The sequence below is a fragment of the Crocodylus porosus genome, unplaced genomic scaffold (assembly GCF_001723895.1).
Source record: "Crocodylus porosus isolate Cpor-Errol unplaced genomic scaffold, CroPor_comp1, whole genome shotgun sequence".
Taxonomy (NCBI): domain Eukaryota; kingdom Metazoa; phylum Chordata; order Crocodylia; family Crocodylidae; genus Crocodylus; species Crocodylus porosus.
Window position 1 is genome coordinate 24,465,997 of NW_017728916.1, and position 19,115 is coordinate 24,485,111.

The window sequence follows — 19,115 nt, forward strand, 5'->3', positions numbered from 1 at the left end:
AATGCTCTTAAGTTATTATTTTATAAATTTCCATGACAGGTCTGTGCTGAGTGCGCAGGACTTGGACCAACTCTATGCAACTGTTGAAAATTAAAGACAAATGTCTGTTTTTTTTCTCTTCACTCCCAAGAAATTACAATGCTAATATCGATCCTATTTCACCACTTTGTCACAGCCTAAATATTTTCAGTGTGGCAATGGCCTTTGAACAGCATCTTTGTAAGTTTCAACAGGAAAATTAGGCCCACTTTACAGTCTGCAGTTGAAGTGGAGGTGAAATGCACAAGGCCCTGTGAGTCTTTATTTTTTCCCTAAGTTTACTGAGAATTGAAAGCCAATGTTGTGCTCCATCTAATCTTTGTCTAATAGCCTAGCCATTGAAAGAAAGCAGTGCTGCATTCAAGTTTGATTAATTGCAGTAGTTTTTTTTTTAAAGGGAGTTCAACATTGAACCACTACATGAGGGGCAGGCAAAATAAGGCCTGAGGGCCACATATGGCCCTTCAGGTAATTTCATCTGGCCCACAGCCATCCACTAACTAATTGTACCCATCTCAGCCCATGTGCCTTGCTCCCACCCTTGTGGGTGGAAGAGCCTGGCCCAGCCAGCACACAGCTGCTGCCACTGCTGCAGCCACCAGGCAATCTGCTTGGCTTCCCTGACATCCTGCTTGCTCTGAGCACCAGGTAGGGAAGTGGTAGGGGCAGGGGGAGCTACAGCTGGGTGGGAGCATGGAGCATGGGGATGGGGCTGGCAGCAGTGTGGAGCCTGTCCCCAGGGGGGTGGTGGGAACATGGAGTTCAGGTGGGTGTGGGGGAGGTGTGGGAACCCGCCACACATTCCCCTCTCTACCCCACCCCCCCATGGCACACAGCCCCTGCTGTTGGAGGCAGCAGCAGCAATAGGTGGCAGGCAATCAGGGTGCTCATGGCCTGTGTTTGTGCTGCCTCCTGGGGTGTGCGGCTCTGGCCAGCATTGCACATGGCAGGGGGTGCAGCCAGGCCAGCCCACCTGTATCACACAGGGCTCCCTGTGGTGCACATGCAGCTCGTGGCACTGGGAGAAGAACTGCGTGATGGACCTGGTTGCCTTTCCTACTCTCTGCTGTGCAGGTCCTGGGACTGCTGGAAGTCGTGGAGAGCCATGCCCCCACTTCCCTGCAGAGTTCCAGGACTTGCAGAGCAGGGGGCGAGAGAGATAGCTGGTTCCATTACATGGCGGCTTCCCTGGTGCTGCGCAAGTGCCAGAAGTTGCACATGCGGTGGAAACGTGTGATAAGAGGCAGGCTGGCTTGGCCGTGGCTCCTTGCCACCATGTGCAGTGCTGGCCAGAGCTGTGTGCCATCGGGCAGCAGAGCCTGCGTGGGCTACAAGCACACAAAGCACCTTCTGCATGCTGCTGCCAGTGGTGGGGGTTATGTACGGTGAGGCGGACATGTGGCAAGGGGGCTACACCCACCTACAATCCCCACACCCCCCCACACACCCCCCCATATATACACCCCCCAATGTACCCTTTTGTCCCCCCTCCAGCAGCCACATACAACTCCACATTCTACCATACACCCCCCCCCACACACAATATACAAGAGTAAGGCTTTTTTGATTTATTATGCAGTCACCTCTATATACACTATGTAGACACAAATCACAACAAAAATAGTTTTTGTAATAAAATTAAAGTATGTTATAGTAGGTGTCTGACTTTTAGCATATGATTTGTTTTTTTCCTGGTTCCAAGGTGGCAACCTCCTCTTCAAAAGGAGTACTTCTGGGGGGGAAGGGGAGGGAAGTCTGGTGGCAAAGGTCAGAGGTTAGGGGCAGGACTTCCAGTCTCAAGGTGGTTGTATTTGCACTGTGATTATAGCTGTCATATGAGAGAAATGTTAGCAGTAGAGGGTATGAAACCTAATTTTGAGCATATATTTGATTCATTAGTTGTAATCGTTTTTGTATTTTTATTCTTTACCTTATTAAATCTTTTCATATTTTCTTGTGCATAACTGGGAAGCTCTGGATAAACTTGTTTGTATATCTAATGGTATTTTTGAGGCTACATAACATTCTTTAAAAGTTAAGATAATAAACGTGAGAGAGCTGATAAAAGCCAGGTTCTGCATTATATGGAAGTGTTTGTTTATTTGGATAGATTTGCAAGACTTGGTTTCCTGATTTATAAAAAGAAGCATTTTTCTCCCCTCATTTCAATTTTGTTACTACAACGTAACTAGATAACATGACTTTTCAGAGAATACATGAAATACTACATGGTGTTAGGTCTCTATTATGGATACTTATTTTCTTTCCTGCCACTTCCAGGAATAAAGCTTTTCAGTACTGATGATATAAGAGGGGTGTTTTGTCTCCTGCCATGTTCAGCCTGGGTTTGCTATGGTTGGTATCTGAATCCTTGAATACATGTGACTTTGTATTACTTGGTGTATGTGTTTGGCTTCAAGTTTTGTGGAAAATTAGATGTTTGAAGGTATTGTTCAGAACAGTGCCCAGGTCACCCGGAATTTCATTGCAGCCAATTTTGTGTAGTTGTACGACTGAAGTAACCAGATGATAGTATCTGGGAATTTTTGGGATGGAGTGTTTCCTACCTACCACTTCTTACTAGTCCCTTACAAAAATGAGTAAATATCTCTTTCGAATGTTTCATCTACCCTAGTCATGCACACTGATGACAATAGTGAGGACAAAGCAAAGACAGATGCCTGTGTTAAAGAGTCAGTTGCAGAAATAGGAGTCTTTTTTCACACACTCCTTATACTAGTACAGTCAGTCCTCGACTTACCATGTTTTGAGTTGCAACGTTTTGTGCTTTCAACATTTATAAATTGACAACCTGTTTCAACTTTATAATGCCAGTTTTGACTTACAACGCTTGATCTGATACGACGCCACACTACGCCAGCGAACAAGTTCGCTGCGTCACTCATCTCCCTGGAGAACATCTGTTCAAACTTCCTTGGATGTTTTCTTTAAGAAAGCAGACAAGACTCCAGAGAAACCTGCAGCTAAGGTTCCTGAGAGTACTTCAGCCAAGAACCCTTCAAAAAAGTCCAAACAAGAGCCCTTTAAAAAGTCCAGCAAAGTCACCTCAAAGAAGTTCTTCCAAAACAATATGATTGCTATTTACAATATAAATATGTTAATGTAGCTATGTTACTCATCTATAATTGATCGAGTACAAAATTCTGGGGTATTTTTGGTGAAAATAGGGTATTGGGCCCTGATTCAGGAACCAATCCCCCATTTATAACATTGATTTTTATGAGAGAATTGGTTCCAAGTTACAATGTTTCGACTAAAGACATGGTTTTCGGGAACCAGTTGTGTCATAAATCTGTGGACTGCCTGTACTGTGAACAATCTGACTAAATATTTTCTCTTTTAAGTGGACCTATTTCAGCTTCTTTAGTTCTGTTTTTCAGTCTATGCTTAATTATTGAGGCAAAGTTATGGAGTTGTATAATTGATATTTTCACAGAATGCTGATGCTTGCTGTTGAACACATCTTTATTGCTGTTGGTACTTTTAGGATGTGACGAGGTACAAGTAAAAACCTGCCTAATAGGCTACCTTTGTATTTTTTTATTAAAGTTAGCTGTAAGTGCTTTATAAGATGTACTTCTAAAAGCAAGACTTTTGCTATTAAATTTTAGGTGAAAAGTTGTCCTTTGATTCTGCATCAGTAATAATGACAGGAAAATTGTATAAAAGTTGTATGCTTCTTTTGTGCTGCATGATTAACAAGATTAAGAGAATACTTCAGTCATTTCTTGCCTCCAGTCTGTTTAAACTTGTATTCAGAATCTGCAGTTTCAGATTTTTTTTCCCTGTTCTATTTGGATTTGCTGCTTTATTTAAATGACAAGAAACAGACATTAGAAGAGTTATTTCAGAAATGCTAAGCAAACTTGATGAAGGATAAACCTGTAGAGAATGCCAGTCAAGTGCATTTGTATTTTTTTTGTCCCCTTTCTCACGCCTCTGTGTGTAGGTGCTATTCTTACATATGCACTAGGAATAGCTATGCAAATGAACTTAGAAGCCTTGTCTTCACTCTCACTTTTTCCCTTCAAGGTTTTGACTGTTAGTGAACTAGAGCCACACAACATGGCTGCAATGGCCAGTGGGAAAAGTCCACACTGGCTTTTATAAATGTGCTAGAAAGCTGGCAATCAATAACTTAAGGTAAAACGAAGTCTGTTATAGACTCAGTCAGTGTGCAGGCAAATTAATCCATTTGACTTGCCTCCTCAGTAAAGCCTTTAGTTGACTGCTTATGACAAATTTGTTTTATTTATTGTAGCTATGTGGATTGGTCTAGCTTGATATTCCAAGGCTTTTTGACTGAGAGTGGTGGGATTCTGCTGTGTTGTCTCCTTTGTTAGAACTGTTGGTGGTTTCTGAAGATGTACCAGGTTTTGTGGGTTCCTTTAAGTTTGTGGGGCTTGGGCTCTGATCTTTCATTTGATCTGTGTGTAGGGCATTGGATTTGTACCTGTAGAGGGCTCTGCCAGCATGAACAGCTTGTGGTGTTGGGCCTCGGGTTTCTACACTGTCTGTCTAGTTTGCTTAAAAGCTAGCTGAGAGCTATTGTCAATGCCAGTGGTAGCTATTTAAAGGTTGTCACAAACTGTTTGCATCATTGCTTGGAAAACATAATTTGATAAATTGGTTGCAACTACTGTTTTCAAACCTGTCCTTTTTGAAGAAACCAAGTGGGTGGTGGTTTTATAACCTAAGATAGAACTTATTTGAGAGGTCAGACTTCTGAACTTCCTTCTGAGTTGTGACTCCACTCATGGGTAATTTCCTGCTTACTTAACTGTTTTGTTTCTCCTGGACTTCATGATACAATTGAGTGCTTGTTGATTTAGCAATGAAGGGTAGCCGGGTATGGTATGAGTAATAATTAGAGAATGGAAATCTGAGGATAAATTATGTTGTCTATCTAAAAAAAATATTATATGTAGGTTACTCCAAGGTTTTGTGACCTTGCTGTCAAATACAGTTGAGGCCACTTGGTGAAATTGTGGATTTTCCACTGCTTTTTTTGAAATATTGTACTGCTGAATATTCAATATTGAAATATTGAAAATAGCTCCTTCACCACAGACTGCAAATTTAGTCTCTACTCTGAAGGAATACTTGAATGAATTTCTCAAAAAGATGTCAAAGCTATTGAGTTTGCATCCCTGTAAACTCCCCATCATGAAGACTATTTTTATTTATTCATATATTTTTGCCATGTATTGACTGGCCTCCTGTAGGGATGGTGAGCAAGGTCAAGCACTTATTCCCCTGAACTTATCTTTTCCATGAAAGACAGTTTTTCAAAGGTGTACTAAGGACAGGCTTTTATGATGAGCAATGTGTTCAGAGAGTCCAGTTGAATATTTTGTGATGATTCCTTAACAAACAATATTTTTCTTCTCAAAAAGGTCAAGTGTTGTAACCTCCTAGCCTGGTTCCAGCAGCATTTTTTTTTATTGCTTGCAGCTGGTTTTGAATGGAGCACCTAGATGGCTTGCTTCTTTCAGCAATCACAATCTTTTATGTTCACACAGTATTCTTTGTTAGCCTCCTGCAAAATGAGAGATTTACTTTACTGTTCCTGAGAAATACAAAGAGGCGGTTAGCTGGTTTAGTCTGAGTTAGAAGGCAGGTCTGTAAGGTGCCACATTCCTAACTCATTCAGAGAGGCATGAGCTTTTGTAGGTCTCAGCCTATTTTGTTTGTAAGTATGGTGACCGTATCATTTTTAAGGAAATCTGGGACACTGTTTCAAGTGAAGATGGAGTGGCGTGGTATGCCAGGGAATCACCGCTGTGTTGTATGGAAGCAAGGCAGGTGGTCTGGAGCGGTGCCCAGCCCAGCCCAGCCCACCCCACATCTCTAGCCATTGCTCAGGAGGAGCCATGCTGCACATGTGCCTGCTCCAGTCTGCCTGCCTTGCACCAGCACAGCAGCAGTGCTGCCTGCCTGGTGCACCATGTTGTCCTGCCTCCCTGCCAAACTGTGCCCCCACACACCTGCCTCTTGTCTGCAGCAGTGCTGCTGATTTGGGGGGCGCGGGGGAAAGGCACCAAAATACAAGTTCACCCAGGGTGACATTTTCTCTAAGGCCAGCTCTGCTGCCACACACATGCACAGTAGATTTAGTAGAGAAGGAAGGGATCGTGTTAAGTGGGACTTTTGTTTCAATTTTTACCAACTGGCCAGTAAGCCAAAACTGCTTACAAAATCCAGGACTGTCCTGGCAAAACTGTGAGGTATGGTCACTGTATCTATAAGGCACCACACTGCCCTGCCTTCTGCCTTTACTACTCTTGTTAATCCTTAGTCATTAAAAATATAGACTGGCTGTTTTGAAGATCTCTTTCATGGGCCTTATGCTGTTAGATATTTGTGCTATGACATTTAGAGCTAAATTCTACTTTGTGTTGTGTGCCTAAGTGGCACATATTTACTTGCATGTCTTCAGATTTTGGTACTTATTTATAGGGTGAAACAATCTCAAACTGTGTGCAGGCCTGCTGCAAGTAGGAGTAGGTATGAGGACCTGCCACTATTTAGCCCCTAACCCCTTGGTTGGGGGACTTACCCAGCGAATGGCAAACCTGGGTTCTAGCCCTCTTCACCCAGATGGGTTTATACCTTCTTCTAAGCAAAGCTTCAGGTCTGTGTGGAGGAATTATTTTAACTTTTTTTTTTCTATCTTAGTTTGACCTGTTTTTGTGCATGTGGGACTTCTGTTGTCTTTGATCTTAGTTTTTTATTTTAGTTTTTGTAATTTGCTAGCTAAATGTGGGAGGAACTTGAACCTTTTCACATAATGTCTTTTGGAAGTAGAGGTGGTTAAAAATGTTTCTTGCTTTGTATGCTACTGGGAAATTGAAGATTTAAGTATTTAGTTTTCTTTGGGTTTTAGCTGCTTAATACTTTGAACTGTTTCATTTCACAAAACTGAAATTTTGTGGATGAAGTACCTAAAAGGTATGTTTCTATTGGGAGACTAAGATGGCTGTTTGTTTTGTGTTTAGGTAGCTTTCAGTTTTACTGAATTACTGGAAAAGATTTGGTATTAAGACTAAGGATCACTGTACTAGGAAATTCTGACTTGTATAATTCTGTAACAGTTTTAAGATGTGAAGAGTTATTCAGGTTTTCCTCAATGGGTTAATACAGTGTGGTTCTGATTACAAAAAGGAAAATGCTGATAAACAGAATAAGGTAACAGAAGAGGTGCTTTGATACGGGTGTGGATGGTTCTTTAGCATGCTCTGGATTAAAATTTTATTTTAGAAAATCAAAATGCGTGTTTTAATAGAACTCGGCAATAAAGTCCAAATCCTGCATTCAGTTTGGTTCCATATGTGCAGTGGTGTACCCAAGTGGAGTTAATCACTCTTCAAAAGATAACCAAGTCATGTCATTATAAATTTTAAAAAAGTCATGCTGAGATGCACATAAAAGGGTTGGCACTGTATCTTTGTGAAAATAAAATGGGGGGAAGATGATAGCCATTCAGGTATCAGAGATGTAACACAGTTAAGCATGAATATGTTGTATGGGCTAAGGTTTGGTCATTCCTCAATACTTGCAATGGGAAAACCAATGGAATAGGGATTATGTGGTATTGTAGCCAGCAAAGGTAGTATTTGTCCATTGCCCTTAAATCCCAGAATCTTTAGGGAGCTTGATATGAATGGAGATTTCTGTTGGTTTGTGTGTGCTACATTTTGTTTTGTGGAGTAGACATTGCTCAGTCAGGATTGCTGAAGAGCTTGATTCTTTCACCTTTGTCATAGCCAAATCAAAAGAATTTGATTTGCTTTTGATTAAATATTATACTGTACATGTCATTAGAAAATCCTTCATTTTCTTGTTTAAGATATTATTTTGGGAAGTGTGTGGCTACAGTCTGCATGTAAGTATAGGTGAACATTGTTCCAGAATAGCAGTATCACTATTGACTCATAGATTCATAGATTGTAAGATCAGAAGAGACCTTGGAAGATCATCAGATCCAGCCCCCTGCACTAAGCAGAAAAGATAACTGGGGGTCAGGTGACCCCAGCAAAGTGACTGTCTAGTCTCTTCTTGAAGATTTCCAGGGTAGGTGATTGCACCACCTCTGGATGGAGCTTATTCAGCCAGTCGGAATGCATGGTTTCCTAATGTTTTATGTTTAAATCCATGTGACACACTGCATGAATTGGAATGAGAGTTGTGTACGTACACATAATTATTTTGCAATGGACCATATAGGCCTTTTGGATCTGCTTTAGTAATATAAAGCATAGATCTGCTGTTCGGTAAAATTAAAAGACAACATAAAATGTAGATTTATTACAGCTAATGAATTTCTTCATGGTATCATAACATGGAAAGTGAGTGCACATAAACAGCCATACAATGCATTTTTAACTATCAGACCTTCAGTCAAAACAAGATACTTTCAGCTGAATGTCCTCTTGGTAATGATCATAGAGAAGAGATGAGAATTGCGGTGTTTTCTTTATGTTAGAAGAGAAATTTTAAATTGGAAGATTGACTACTGAATTTCACATGCGAGGTAGCAGAAATAGTAGAAGTAATGCTAGTTTAAGAAATTGCAAATGGCAAACGTTAATTATTTGCTATTTGAACTGGCTCCTGAAGAGCCAGTTACCTTTTGGGCTAGGGGGAGGCACATTAGAAAAGGAATGCAACAGATGTTATTGGGGTGGGAAACTTGAAGTGTGCCTCCCACAGGTAAGAAATGAACTCTCTTAATGAGATCTTTATGACACCTGAACAGCAGCTAAAAACTGAGGAGATACCATCTATCTGCACTATTATAATATTTCAGAGTTGTTTTTTTAAGCTTTAACTTGAAGTGGTTCTAACAATAGTATGGAATAAAAATATCTCCAAGAAAATAATTTGACTTGCGTTCTGTTGAGTGAGAGTAATGCATTGAAAACACAGGAATTTTAAGGGTGGTTTGCTTCTTTTTTATCTTTTTCAAAGGTGTTATACAGTACTTGAAACCAAAATGTAATTTTGAGTTAACTTCTGGTTTTGCATTTTTTAGTACACACAGTATTTACATAGTTCTTTTAGACACTTTGGATGTGATTTATATTGCAGTTTTTAAAAATGTGGTTTTTGTTCTTTTTTGTCTATGTACTTGTGTATTCAATTCATATTTAAAGTGTTAATTAGAAAAATACCACAAAACAATGAAAGAAATAGTTTGGAAATTGAGAGAGGAAAAAGTAGGAAGGAATAAAAATGTGTGTGTACTTTCTATTTAGGTGGCAGTCAATGCACACATCCCTCCGGATTATCTTCTTAGAATCTGTGAGAGACTTGGACCCCTTTTAGACAAGGAAATCCCACAGAGTGTTCTTGGAGTGCAGACTTTACTAGGTGTGGGACGGCAGTCTTTGCTAAGGGCAGCAAAAGGTAAGTTTTCAGTTTCATATAGCCACAGCTAAGTTACATAAATCAACAGCAACAACAAAAATGATTGCGAAGTATCTTTTATATTTGCTGGTTTGATGCTAGACATGCCTTGAGTGTGAACACCATTCAGGCCAGTTACCAGTCTCTACTTTCTAATAACAGACTTGCTAAAACTCAGTCACTGAGACAGAGTAGCTTCTCTTGGATTAGCTTCTCTTGCATTTTGTGCTAAAAAATGTTTGCTGGTATTGCTATGCTAAGGTCCATGTATTTCATTGGCAGCTTCATCTGCCAGGATAGCTTATATTGGCACTTTCATGCCAGTATAACTACATATATGTTGCTATACAAAAGTTGCAATGGAAGTACTTCCAGTGAGAGATATGACTATACCAGTAACTGTTTCTAATATCATTAGGTTCTAAATGGGTAAGGGTTACAGAAAAGTGGTATGGGTTTGTCCCCAGCTAATGGGTATAAGGGACTTTGCTTTGTTTGTAATCTTTCTGACAATTTTAAGTTTGAGAAATGGGGGATCTTCAGGTGCTGCCTGCAGTAAGTTAGATAGCTTTATTTCTCTTTTTATTTAGAATCCTTTAATAGCATCCTGTTCAAGGATCTAGGCAACTTCAGTATTTTTTTGAAAAAGGACATACATTCAGAAGCTTAAAATATACCAGACATAACCAGTTAAAATACTCTATTTTCCCTTGCTACCAACCATTCTTCTTTCTACCAGTCCTTTTAAATCTCAAGTAAAGGAGGAGCTATCCCCAAATGGTCTAAGCAGATCAGCTAGGAGCAAATTCCCAAATTGCAGGACCTTCACAGATAATACCCTTCCCATGGTCCAGTTGCTTTAGAGTTTAAGGGGTTGTAGCTTCTTATACCATTTTGTAGGTGATGTTATATGGAGGGTTTCATTTTGATATACAGGCATACCTCAGAGATATTGCGGGTTCGGTTCCAGACCACCGCAATAAAGTGAATATCACAATAAAGCGAGTCACACAAATTTTTTGGTTTCCCAGTGCATATAAAAGTTATGTTTACACTATACTGTAGTCTATTAAGTGTGCAATAGCATTATGTCTAAAAAAAAATGTACACACCTTAATTAAAAAAATACTTTATTGCTAAAAAATGCAAAGTGAGCAAATGCTGTTGGAAAAATGGCGCTGATAGACTTGCTTGATGCAGGGTTGCCACAAACCTTCAATTTGTAAAAAACGCAATAGCTGTGAAGCGCAATAAAGTGAAGCACAATAAAACGAGGTATGCCTGTACCCACTTGAGACCATTGTTCCCTGTTCTGTCGTCTTCCATCGCTGAGAACAGTCTAGCTACATCCTCTTTGGAACCACCCTTCAGTTAGTTGAAGACTGCTATTAATTCCCCTCTCAGTCTTCTCTTTTCTAGAATAAATAAGCTCGGTTCTCTCAGTCTCTCCTCAGAAGTCTTGTGCCTCAGCCCCCTAACCATTTTTGTTGCCCTTCGCTGGATTCTCTCCAATTTGTCTACATCCTTTCTGTAGTGGGGCCCCCAAAACTGGATGCAGTACTCCAGATACAGCCTCACTAGTACCAAATAGAGGGGAATTATCATTTCCCTCCAGCTGCTGGCAACGCTTCTACTAATACAGCCCTATATTCTGTCAGCTTTCTTGGCAACAAGGGCACACTGTTGGCTCATATACAGCTTCTTCTCCACTGTAACCCCGAGGTCCTTTCCTGCAGAGCTGCTGCTTAGCCAGTCAGTCCCCAGCCTGTACCAGTGCATGGGATTGCCCCATCCTAAGTGCTGGAATCTGTGCTTCCCCTTTTTGAACCTCATGAAGTTCCTTTTAGTCCAATCCTCCAATTTATCTAGGTCTCTCTCTGAACATCTGTGTGCATGTTCTTGTACGCACGCATGCATGCATGCATGCGCACACACACTGCTAGTGAAACTAGGTGCCTTTGTTACTATGACTCTAACTGCAGCACACGGAAGTGTTGGGATAATGAATAAATGTGAGATGTCTAAAATAATCTGGAATAGTCTTTCTATGTGTGATGGTGTTTAAATTTGAAAATGCCTCTTCTCAGTTTTTTTCATGAGCAGAAAGGAGTGCTGGGCCATATTGTAAATCTGAGAATCTCCTAATTGCATGGGATAATGCCCTGCTAAGTGATAGGATATCACGTTTTAAAGTTGCCTCCTTTGTAAATACAGAAAAAGTTTTGCGAGCCAGTGGCCAAGGCTTGCCTGGCTTGGCTGCATACTGGTGTGACTGGGTAAAGTTCTAAAGAAATATGTCATCTTGTTGGGGGGGCACCCAAAGAAAAACAGGATTATTTGAAATTGGATGGGGGTTCATAATGTTAGTGTGGCTAAATGAACAGATTGAGGGACAAAGATCAAAGGAGTCAGTTAAAGTTGTGTAATTTGTAGAGTAAAATAATTACTTTCTTTTATCAGGCAGACATTTCTTCCAGGTATGTGACTTTTTATCTATAGAGAAAGTATATTGACCGTATACTGCTTGAGAGTGTAACAGGTGTCTTCATTCTAAGAAGTAGGGTCACCTTTCTCAAAGTTATAGTTTCAGATTTTTTTTTAACACTGCATTTTAGTATTAATATTGAAAGCAAATGGAGACTTCTGTACCTTGTTTTCTGGAAAAATTAAGTTGGTTCTTTTGCATATAATTCTGGTAAGAAAAAGCTAAATGGAATTTGGTTTGTAAATAACAAATATTCATTAGGGCTTTGTCTTTGAGGCCCCTGGCAGATGTTAAAATAATGGTGCCTGTGAGATCTGAGGAATTTTATGAGGCATCTGAAACTTTGTGTTTCCTGTCATGCCAGGTGTGCTTTGCAAGATGTGTAAATTGTGGGATGGTATATAAAATTCTTCAGATTCTAGTTGTGCCACTGCAGAGCTACCTCCAGAGCTGTTTTGGAACCTGGAGCTGCCTCATGCTTGATCCTGATACTCAGCTGAGTGTTAAGGTTGTGCACAGGCCAGTCCCAGGTTAGGACTCGAAGCTGTCCTCAGCTTGATTCTGGGGATTGGGCTGAGGATAACTCCAGATAGCCCCATGGCTGGTTGGAAATAAGGAACTGTCTGGGCTGGAAATCAGCTGACCATGTTCAGAAGGTTCTATGTTCAGAGATTTAAATTGTTATGCACTAGTCAATAGCAGTAACCTTCTACTGCACAGCTTTTCTTTAGCATAGAAGCTCACTTTTTTTCCTTCCAGATATTCACAAATGGAAAATGTCAAGGTCTGATTTTTGAGAGACACTGTTGAGCACTCCCAGAAACTGCTGTTGTTCTCACTGGAGGGAAGCTTCTCTGAGTCCAGTTGGCAGCAAGATAGCTGGAGATCCTTTAAAGAAAATAGCTTTAATGTGAAAAACAATGTCAAAAATATATAGAGAGAGAAAGAGAGAGAATGTGGAAAGGGCATACTGCCATCAATTGCAGGAAACCAGATTTACTAAAACAGACCTCTGCCCATCTCCTTTCCCCCACCCACATCTCGAAGGATGCTTGTGTGTATATGGTTCCCAAATGTACAGTACACTAGATATAAATTGAGATGAAAAGTCAAGATTGGTACTTTGTACCTCATATGATTTTTTTTTTTTTTTTTTTAGCTAAAGTGGTTACCACCACCTCTCTTCCCGCATCATATGTAGAATTCCTAAAGCCAAGAAGCCAAGTGAATAAAGAGAATTTGGCAATGTCAGATTTCCTGTCCGGTAATATCTTAAGATCAGAGATTCATCTTTTTTTTTGAATACAAGGAATTTACCTTTAAAATGACTGAGTTTAATATTCTATGAGAACTGTCATTCTGAGGCTAAGCAAGGCACTCTAGGCAGTCAGAGGGTTGGATCTTGTGGTATTGTCATTTCTAGCAAAAACAGATCAATCGAGTGTAGAACTCAGCTTTGCAGATAATTTTGTTGACCAGCTGTTAATCTTGCTCATCTAGACTTCAGGCATACGCTATGGAAGGGATCTGCATTTGCAGCTCTTCACAGAGGCAGGCCTCCCGAACTACCTGTCAATTACGGGAAGCCACCAAATGTGGGTAAGTAATATCCAGTTCAAATATAAATAAGTTGTACCTGCCATTTCCATACCTTTATAATTGTTTTCAGTTGAAACTTTATTAACCAAGACACTATGTTGGACTTCATATGTATTTTTGGTGACTTTCAAGATAAACTTCTCTCCAAAGCTTTACATTAAAAACAGATTAGTCATTTTTACATTATTTAGGCTTTTTTCCTACCACAGACCTTTTTGATTTGCTCTCATTTAAAATCCGCGTGTGTGTGTGCATATGTGTGTATGTGTACGTGTGCAGACACACAAGTTATTGTTGTACTCTTGCTAAACAGTAACAGATGTTGAAGTCTTGTGTCATCTTCCTATCAGATGAAAAATCAACCATGTTAACAGTGAATATTTTGTATTTTAAGTTGTTTTACACTAAATATACCTGTCCTTGAATAGAGATCAATGCAGACAGTCCCTTCTTTTAGAAATCTTAGTTGGAACACCAATTCTTCATTCCCATGTAATTTTTCTGCCTCAAGAGTTGGCTGCAATAAGAAAAAGATTAAGAAAGCAAACAAAATGTTTGAAATAGAACCCACCAAGAATGAAACCATTCTGCACCATTGCAAAACTAGTGTCATGAGCACTTCTTCAGACTAAACACTGAAGAGAAGACCTTTTAAGACTTGCATATAGCAGTGCCAACTGGTAACTTCTATTTAGATGTGCAGGCATAAGTCTATCTAAACCGTTATTTGTATGGGAAAGTTAAGTGAGTTATAGACTTGGGCTCAGGACAGAAATTACACATAAACCGGTATAAGAGATTGGAAACCAGCCTAAAACTATAACAGAACAGAAGTTTGGTGCACATAGACTGGTTTCAAACTGGCAGAACCTGGTTTAAGATGGACCTGGATGGATCTTGTACCAATTTTAATCAGTTTAGGTTAGACTGGTCTATTGAACTTCTGTTCCAGATCCCCTTCTGACTCAAGTTAGGTTACAGCCCCCCAGCATCCCAGGGTGCTTTGTGTCCCCCTTGCTTAACCGCTTCTTGCAGGGCAGGTGGGCATGCCTCTGGCAGTGCTCCTTTGCATCCCTGGGCTGTTACAGAGCTGAGGCAGCAAAGCCTCTGATCCCCAGCCCTGCATCCTTCCTGCACCTGTAAGCCAGGTGGGGCAGCAGGGGGGAGGCAGGGGAATGAAGCTCCCTGTCCCAGCCCTGGGTTCCCTCCAAGCTGGGGTTTGCCTAGCTAGGGCGAGCCCCATGTCACAGGAGGGGTGGTTTCCCCTGTCTCCATCTCAGCCTTCGCCCTCCCCCGACAAAGCAGGCATCATCTGCCCAGCTGGGGTAGCCCTTGCTGCTGGGGGATTTCCCCTTCATATCTGGTGGAGTTGGCTGTACAGCCTTGTCCTCTATGGCCACATCCAGATGAGCGTGGCTGTGTGGTATGTGCTGCACCTGCTGCACGTTCAGTTGTTCTCCGTGCTGTAATGGAGCAGCATGGAGGGTTTCTTTGATCTGTGTGTATCCAGGGGTCAAAAATAACTGCAGAGAAAAAAAGCAGAGCTGCGCATATGGGAGCAGCACGCACCAGAAAGAAGTGAAGCCGAGCTGCCCAGAGCCATATTGCGGCTGCCAGGCAGGCTCCACACAACAGAATTGCTGCTTCTGTTGCAGCCCCAGGAGGCCCCCAGGACCGCAGGTCAGGTTGCTGGAGCCAGCCCAGTGCTGGCCCCAGGCTTCCCTACCCCACCTGAGGTAACTTGCTTCACACTTCCCTGGGGACAGCTAGTGGTGGCGCTGCTTGTTCTCCCCTGGGAACCAAACATCCACATGTGGACATGCCCTATGAGTCTCTGCCTCTGAGTTGTAGTGGGGAGCTAAGCCACCACCCCCATCTTGGCCCCCCTGGCACCAGCAGTAGTGGGCAAGATGCTCCGGACAGCCCCAGCAGCTTGTACAGGGTGTTGGGGCTTGATCCTTCCTTCTAACAAGCTGGTCTAGCTGGGTAGGAATGAAGCAAATCTGCCTCCCAGCTGGGCAGACCCCAGTTTGGGGGACCTGGGATTGGGGTGGAGGGCTTCCCCCGCACAGGTCAGAGACAGATTTGCAGGGGGTAGGGGTGTTCAACCTGCCAGGCTGGGTGGAGACAAGGAAACCTCCTTGTAGTGGGGTCTCCCATGACAGGGGAATCAACTGCGGGTTGTTGGGGGCATGTGCTGGGCAGCCAAGGAGAGATGGCATCTGCTTAGCTCTGCTCGAGTGCTTTCAGTAACGTCTGGCAAGCTGGGAGGTTTGCAAGAGCGCCCCTGCTTTCTGGCCTCGGCCAGTGCAGGCATTTGCATATCTTCCCCAACCGAGGAGTGAGTGTGAGTTCCGTTGGTTAACAGTCCAGTCCGCACAGCTTAGAGAAACCTGCAGTGACTGAATTGATTTCCCCTTAGGCTTTTCGACTGTTTTTACTTAGGCTTAGTTATATCACAGTGCATAGTGGGAGAAAGGATTCTTTTTGTGGCTTAGCATAAATACCTTTATAAAGTGTTTAAAAGCAAAAAAAAAAAACGCCAAAATAATTGTCTACGTAGGGACACAAGCTTGAAAGAGTACTGCAGATCTTCCCAGCTGTGTGCGCCATTAAAATCTGGGGTGCAGGCAGCTGGGGATCAGGGAGCTCCCTGATCCCCAGTGGCATGATTGGGATCTGAGGAATTTTACGCCCCATACTACAAATTGTGTAGTGGCATGGCAGGTAACATGTTTTTTGTGATCAGGCATAAAATTCCTGAGCTCCTAGTTACACAGTTACATTAATGTCTGCCAGGGGCCTCTCTGAAACAAAAAAAATGGATACCCTCTGTTAATGCACTCTATTTATGGTATATATTTTATTTTTAATCTCGTGTTAAATGCATACTCATTTTTGTTTGTAGACTTCTTCACTTGCATCCTTCTTTAAATGAAACAAGTTTAAAAATATAACAGGAAATTCTTTTTGATCACATCCAGTCACTTAGTCCAGTTATCTTTTATTAATTTAAAATACCTATCTGTTTAATTTCACTGGGGGGGAAGGATTTCTCTCTCCTCACTCCTGCAGTCTCTGCTTTAACTTTTCTGGGAATTGTTTGCCCTTTACCACCTTTGTTTGTCTTCTTTCTCCCCAAAGCTAGTACTCATCGTCTTCATGTATTCTGTGTTGGTGGTGGTGAAGATGATTTATGTTTTTTACATTTCTGGTCTCTCTTCTCTTTAATTCTCAAAGATCAGTCTTGGTAAGAAACAGACAGACCTAACACACTGGGTTTCAATCGCAATTTCAAACCAGTCAGTATAATTTTCTGGGCAAGGTGTGTCACTGGTACAAGTGACAGAATAGCAACTGTAATGAATTGTGTATGGGGGAGGAGTGGGGAGCAGAGTGCTTTTTAAAATATATGTGAAATGGAAACAGATTGCAGTATTTCTGTGCAGCTCTCTGTAAAACGTACAAAAATACTGCATTAGTGAGCGTTGTCTTTTGTCAAATAGCTTTTGTGTTACAGATTTATGCCTTTTTTGACTAGGTGGATGGACTGTTAAAGAGCCTGACTTTTATGATTATTGCGTACACGACTCAATGACTTGAAATAAAGTAAAGGCTCTGGGTTACATCCTTTAAAGATGATTCAGGCAACTGAATGTCTTGAGAAATGTGTGTATCATGACTTAATCATAATGAGCAGAACATTCTTTTGAGTTGTTCCTTCGTTGGTATATGCTGAAGGTACATATTTTACCTCTGTTATACTTTAATTGTGAAATATAAGTTTAAGGGGTAGAAAGAATGATATTTTTTTTTTATTTGGAGGTTTCTCTTGCCCAGGAGGTATTTTTGACATCACCACCTGTTGTGTGTATTTTCAAGTAATCTTCTTTTATAAATATTGATGTATATGGTTATAATTTATAGGGTCTGTTATCCTTTCTGCATGTGTAAATGATGATAAACACAATCTACATAAAAAATACTAAAATAGTAAAACTTGGTTATAATTGAGCTATATGTTCCTTATAGATTATGTTGTTAACTTTCGTAAGTTCTATTCCTGAACATGTCTTCCAAGCCTTTTTCTGTATATGTGTTGTCTTGTGTGATGAGTTTATTTAATGTAAGATTATGTTGGATATTGTGAAAAGAATGTCTTGGCATGTATTTGTAATGTGCCATGCAAGCATATTGTTCTTCATGAAAGCCCTTATTATGCAAAAGTATATTACTTGATAGTAAATAGTGAAAAATCTTGCTGCTAAAAAAGACACAAGATAGTGTTGGTATTCTGTAACATGTTTTATAGAACAGCTTAAATTCTAGTGGACAAGCAGCTGTTAGCTATCCAGATCAGAGATGCCGGTATGATAGAGATGTCGTACAGTATAGATTTCATCTTAGAAAATTACCAAAACAAACAAGTAAACCTCCTCATCCCTAAGTTTCTCACCAGAGAGAACTTTCTCAATGTGAACTTCTGTAGTGCTGGATTAGACGGTTTGAAAGACCTCTGACGTGTGTCCTAATGCACTTGCATGCAAAAGTAGTCATGCTACATTATAGTGTTTAAGTGCCAGCTTTTAAATAATTTAGGACACAGGTGTTCTAGCTTGCTTGTGAAACTGTTGATTTGTATGCTGCCCTTCCCCACAAATACCGCAGTTGTACATGCAAGTCATTAAGTGTACATGAAAATAAAATAATAAGCAGGGGAAGAATGAGTAGGGTTACAGTGTTTTGCATGATTTTGCCTCAATGATCACTATTAATGTTAATGATACCAGTGCTACTACCGTACCTACTACTATTGCTGTGTGGATGAGACTGTCCATAGTTATCTAATTGGCCAGAGACCTGTAGCTTCTTTTCTTCGCTGTAGCATGTGTACACAGTTAGGGATTTCCTGTTGGCAGGAGGTTGATGTTCCTGGGGATATTATCAGCTGCAGGGATTGTATTTCTCTAATATTTGCACCGTAACTGTGCTGAAAGTGACTATTTCCCACTCATCATTCAGAGCCGAATCCTGTGATGTGTGGAAGATGCTGTACACCTTTCAGGGTGCATCTGTAAATGGCTCAAGTGTCATATCTTTGTAAAATATTGTATGTTCAGATTAAATGTAAACACTGTATTGTTATAGAAGGATTTAGTTTGGGCTCAAGATATCATGCTAGGACTAGAAATATTGTATGAGGAACAAGTTATTATCGGCTTTCTGTGACTCCTTCTGATTCTTCAATCATAAGGAACAGAAAATGGAAGAATGGCAACTCTACAGAGGCTGAGTTAAACTACCTTGTGCATTTATGCAGCTGAGCAACTCTGAATTTCCAGACTGAAATGTGTTGGGTCCTTTTTGGTTCCTTTTTAGGTTGTAACTCTTAACATTGGATTTTCTGGTGTATATGTGTGATTTTTGCATTGTTCTACTTTTTAATGGTGTGAGTGGTATGTTTTAAATGCTAATAATATCCTTATAGTGATTTTTATGTTTACTGATTCCAGTAACTTGGAGTCTGATTTAAAAAAATTCATATGCGTATATCTCACGTACA

General features: G+C 40.8%; 1 protein-coding gene across 1 annotated transcript in view; it reads left to right on the forward strand.

The window, feature by feature from the left end:
• Positions 1-19,115, forward strand: part of BRWD3 (bromodomain and WD repeat domain containing 3) — a 103,451-nt gene that overhangs the window by 1,840 nt on the left and 82,496 nt on the right. The window contains exons 5-6 of the mRNA XM_019536493.1: positions 9,318-9,468; positions 13,454-13,552. Of these exons, the coding sequence (XP_019392038.1) occupies positions 9,318-9,468; positions 13,454-13,552 (250 nt within the window). The remainder of the gene's footprint in view (positions 1-9,317; positions 9,469-13,453; positions 13,553-19,115) is intronic.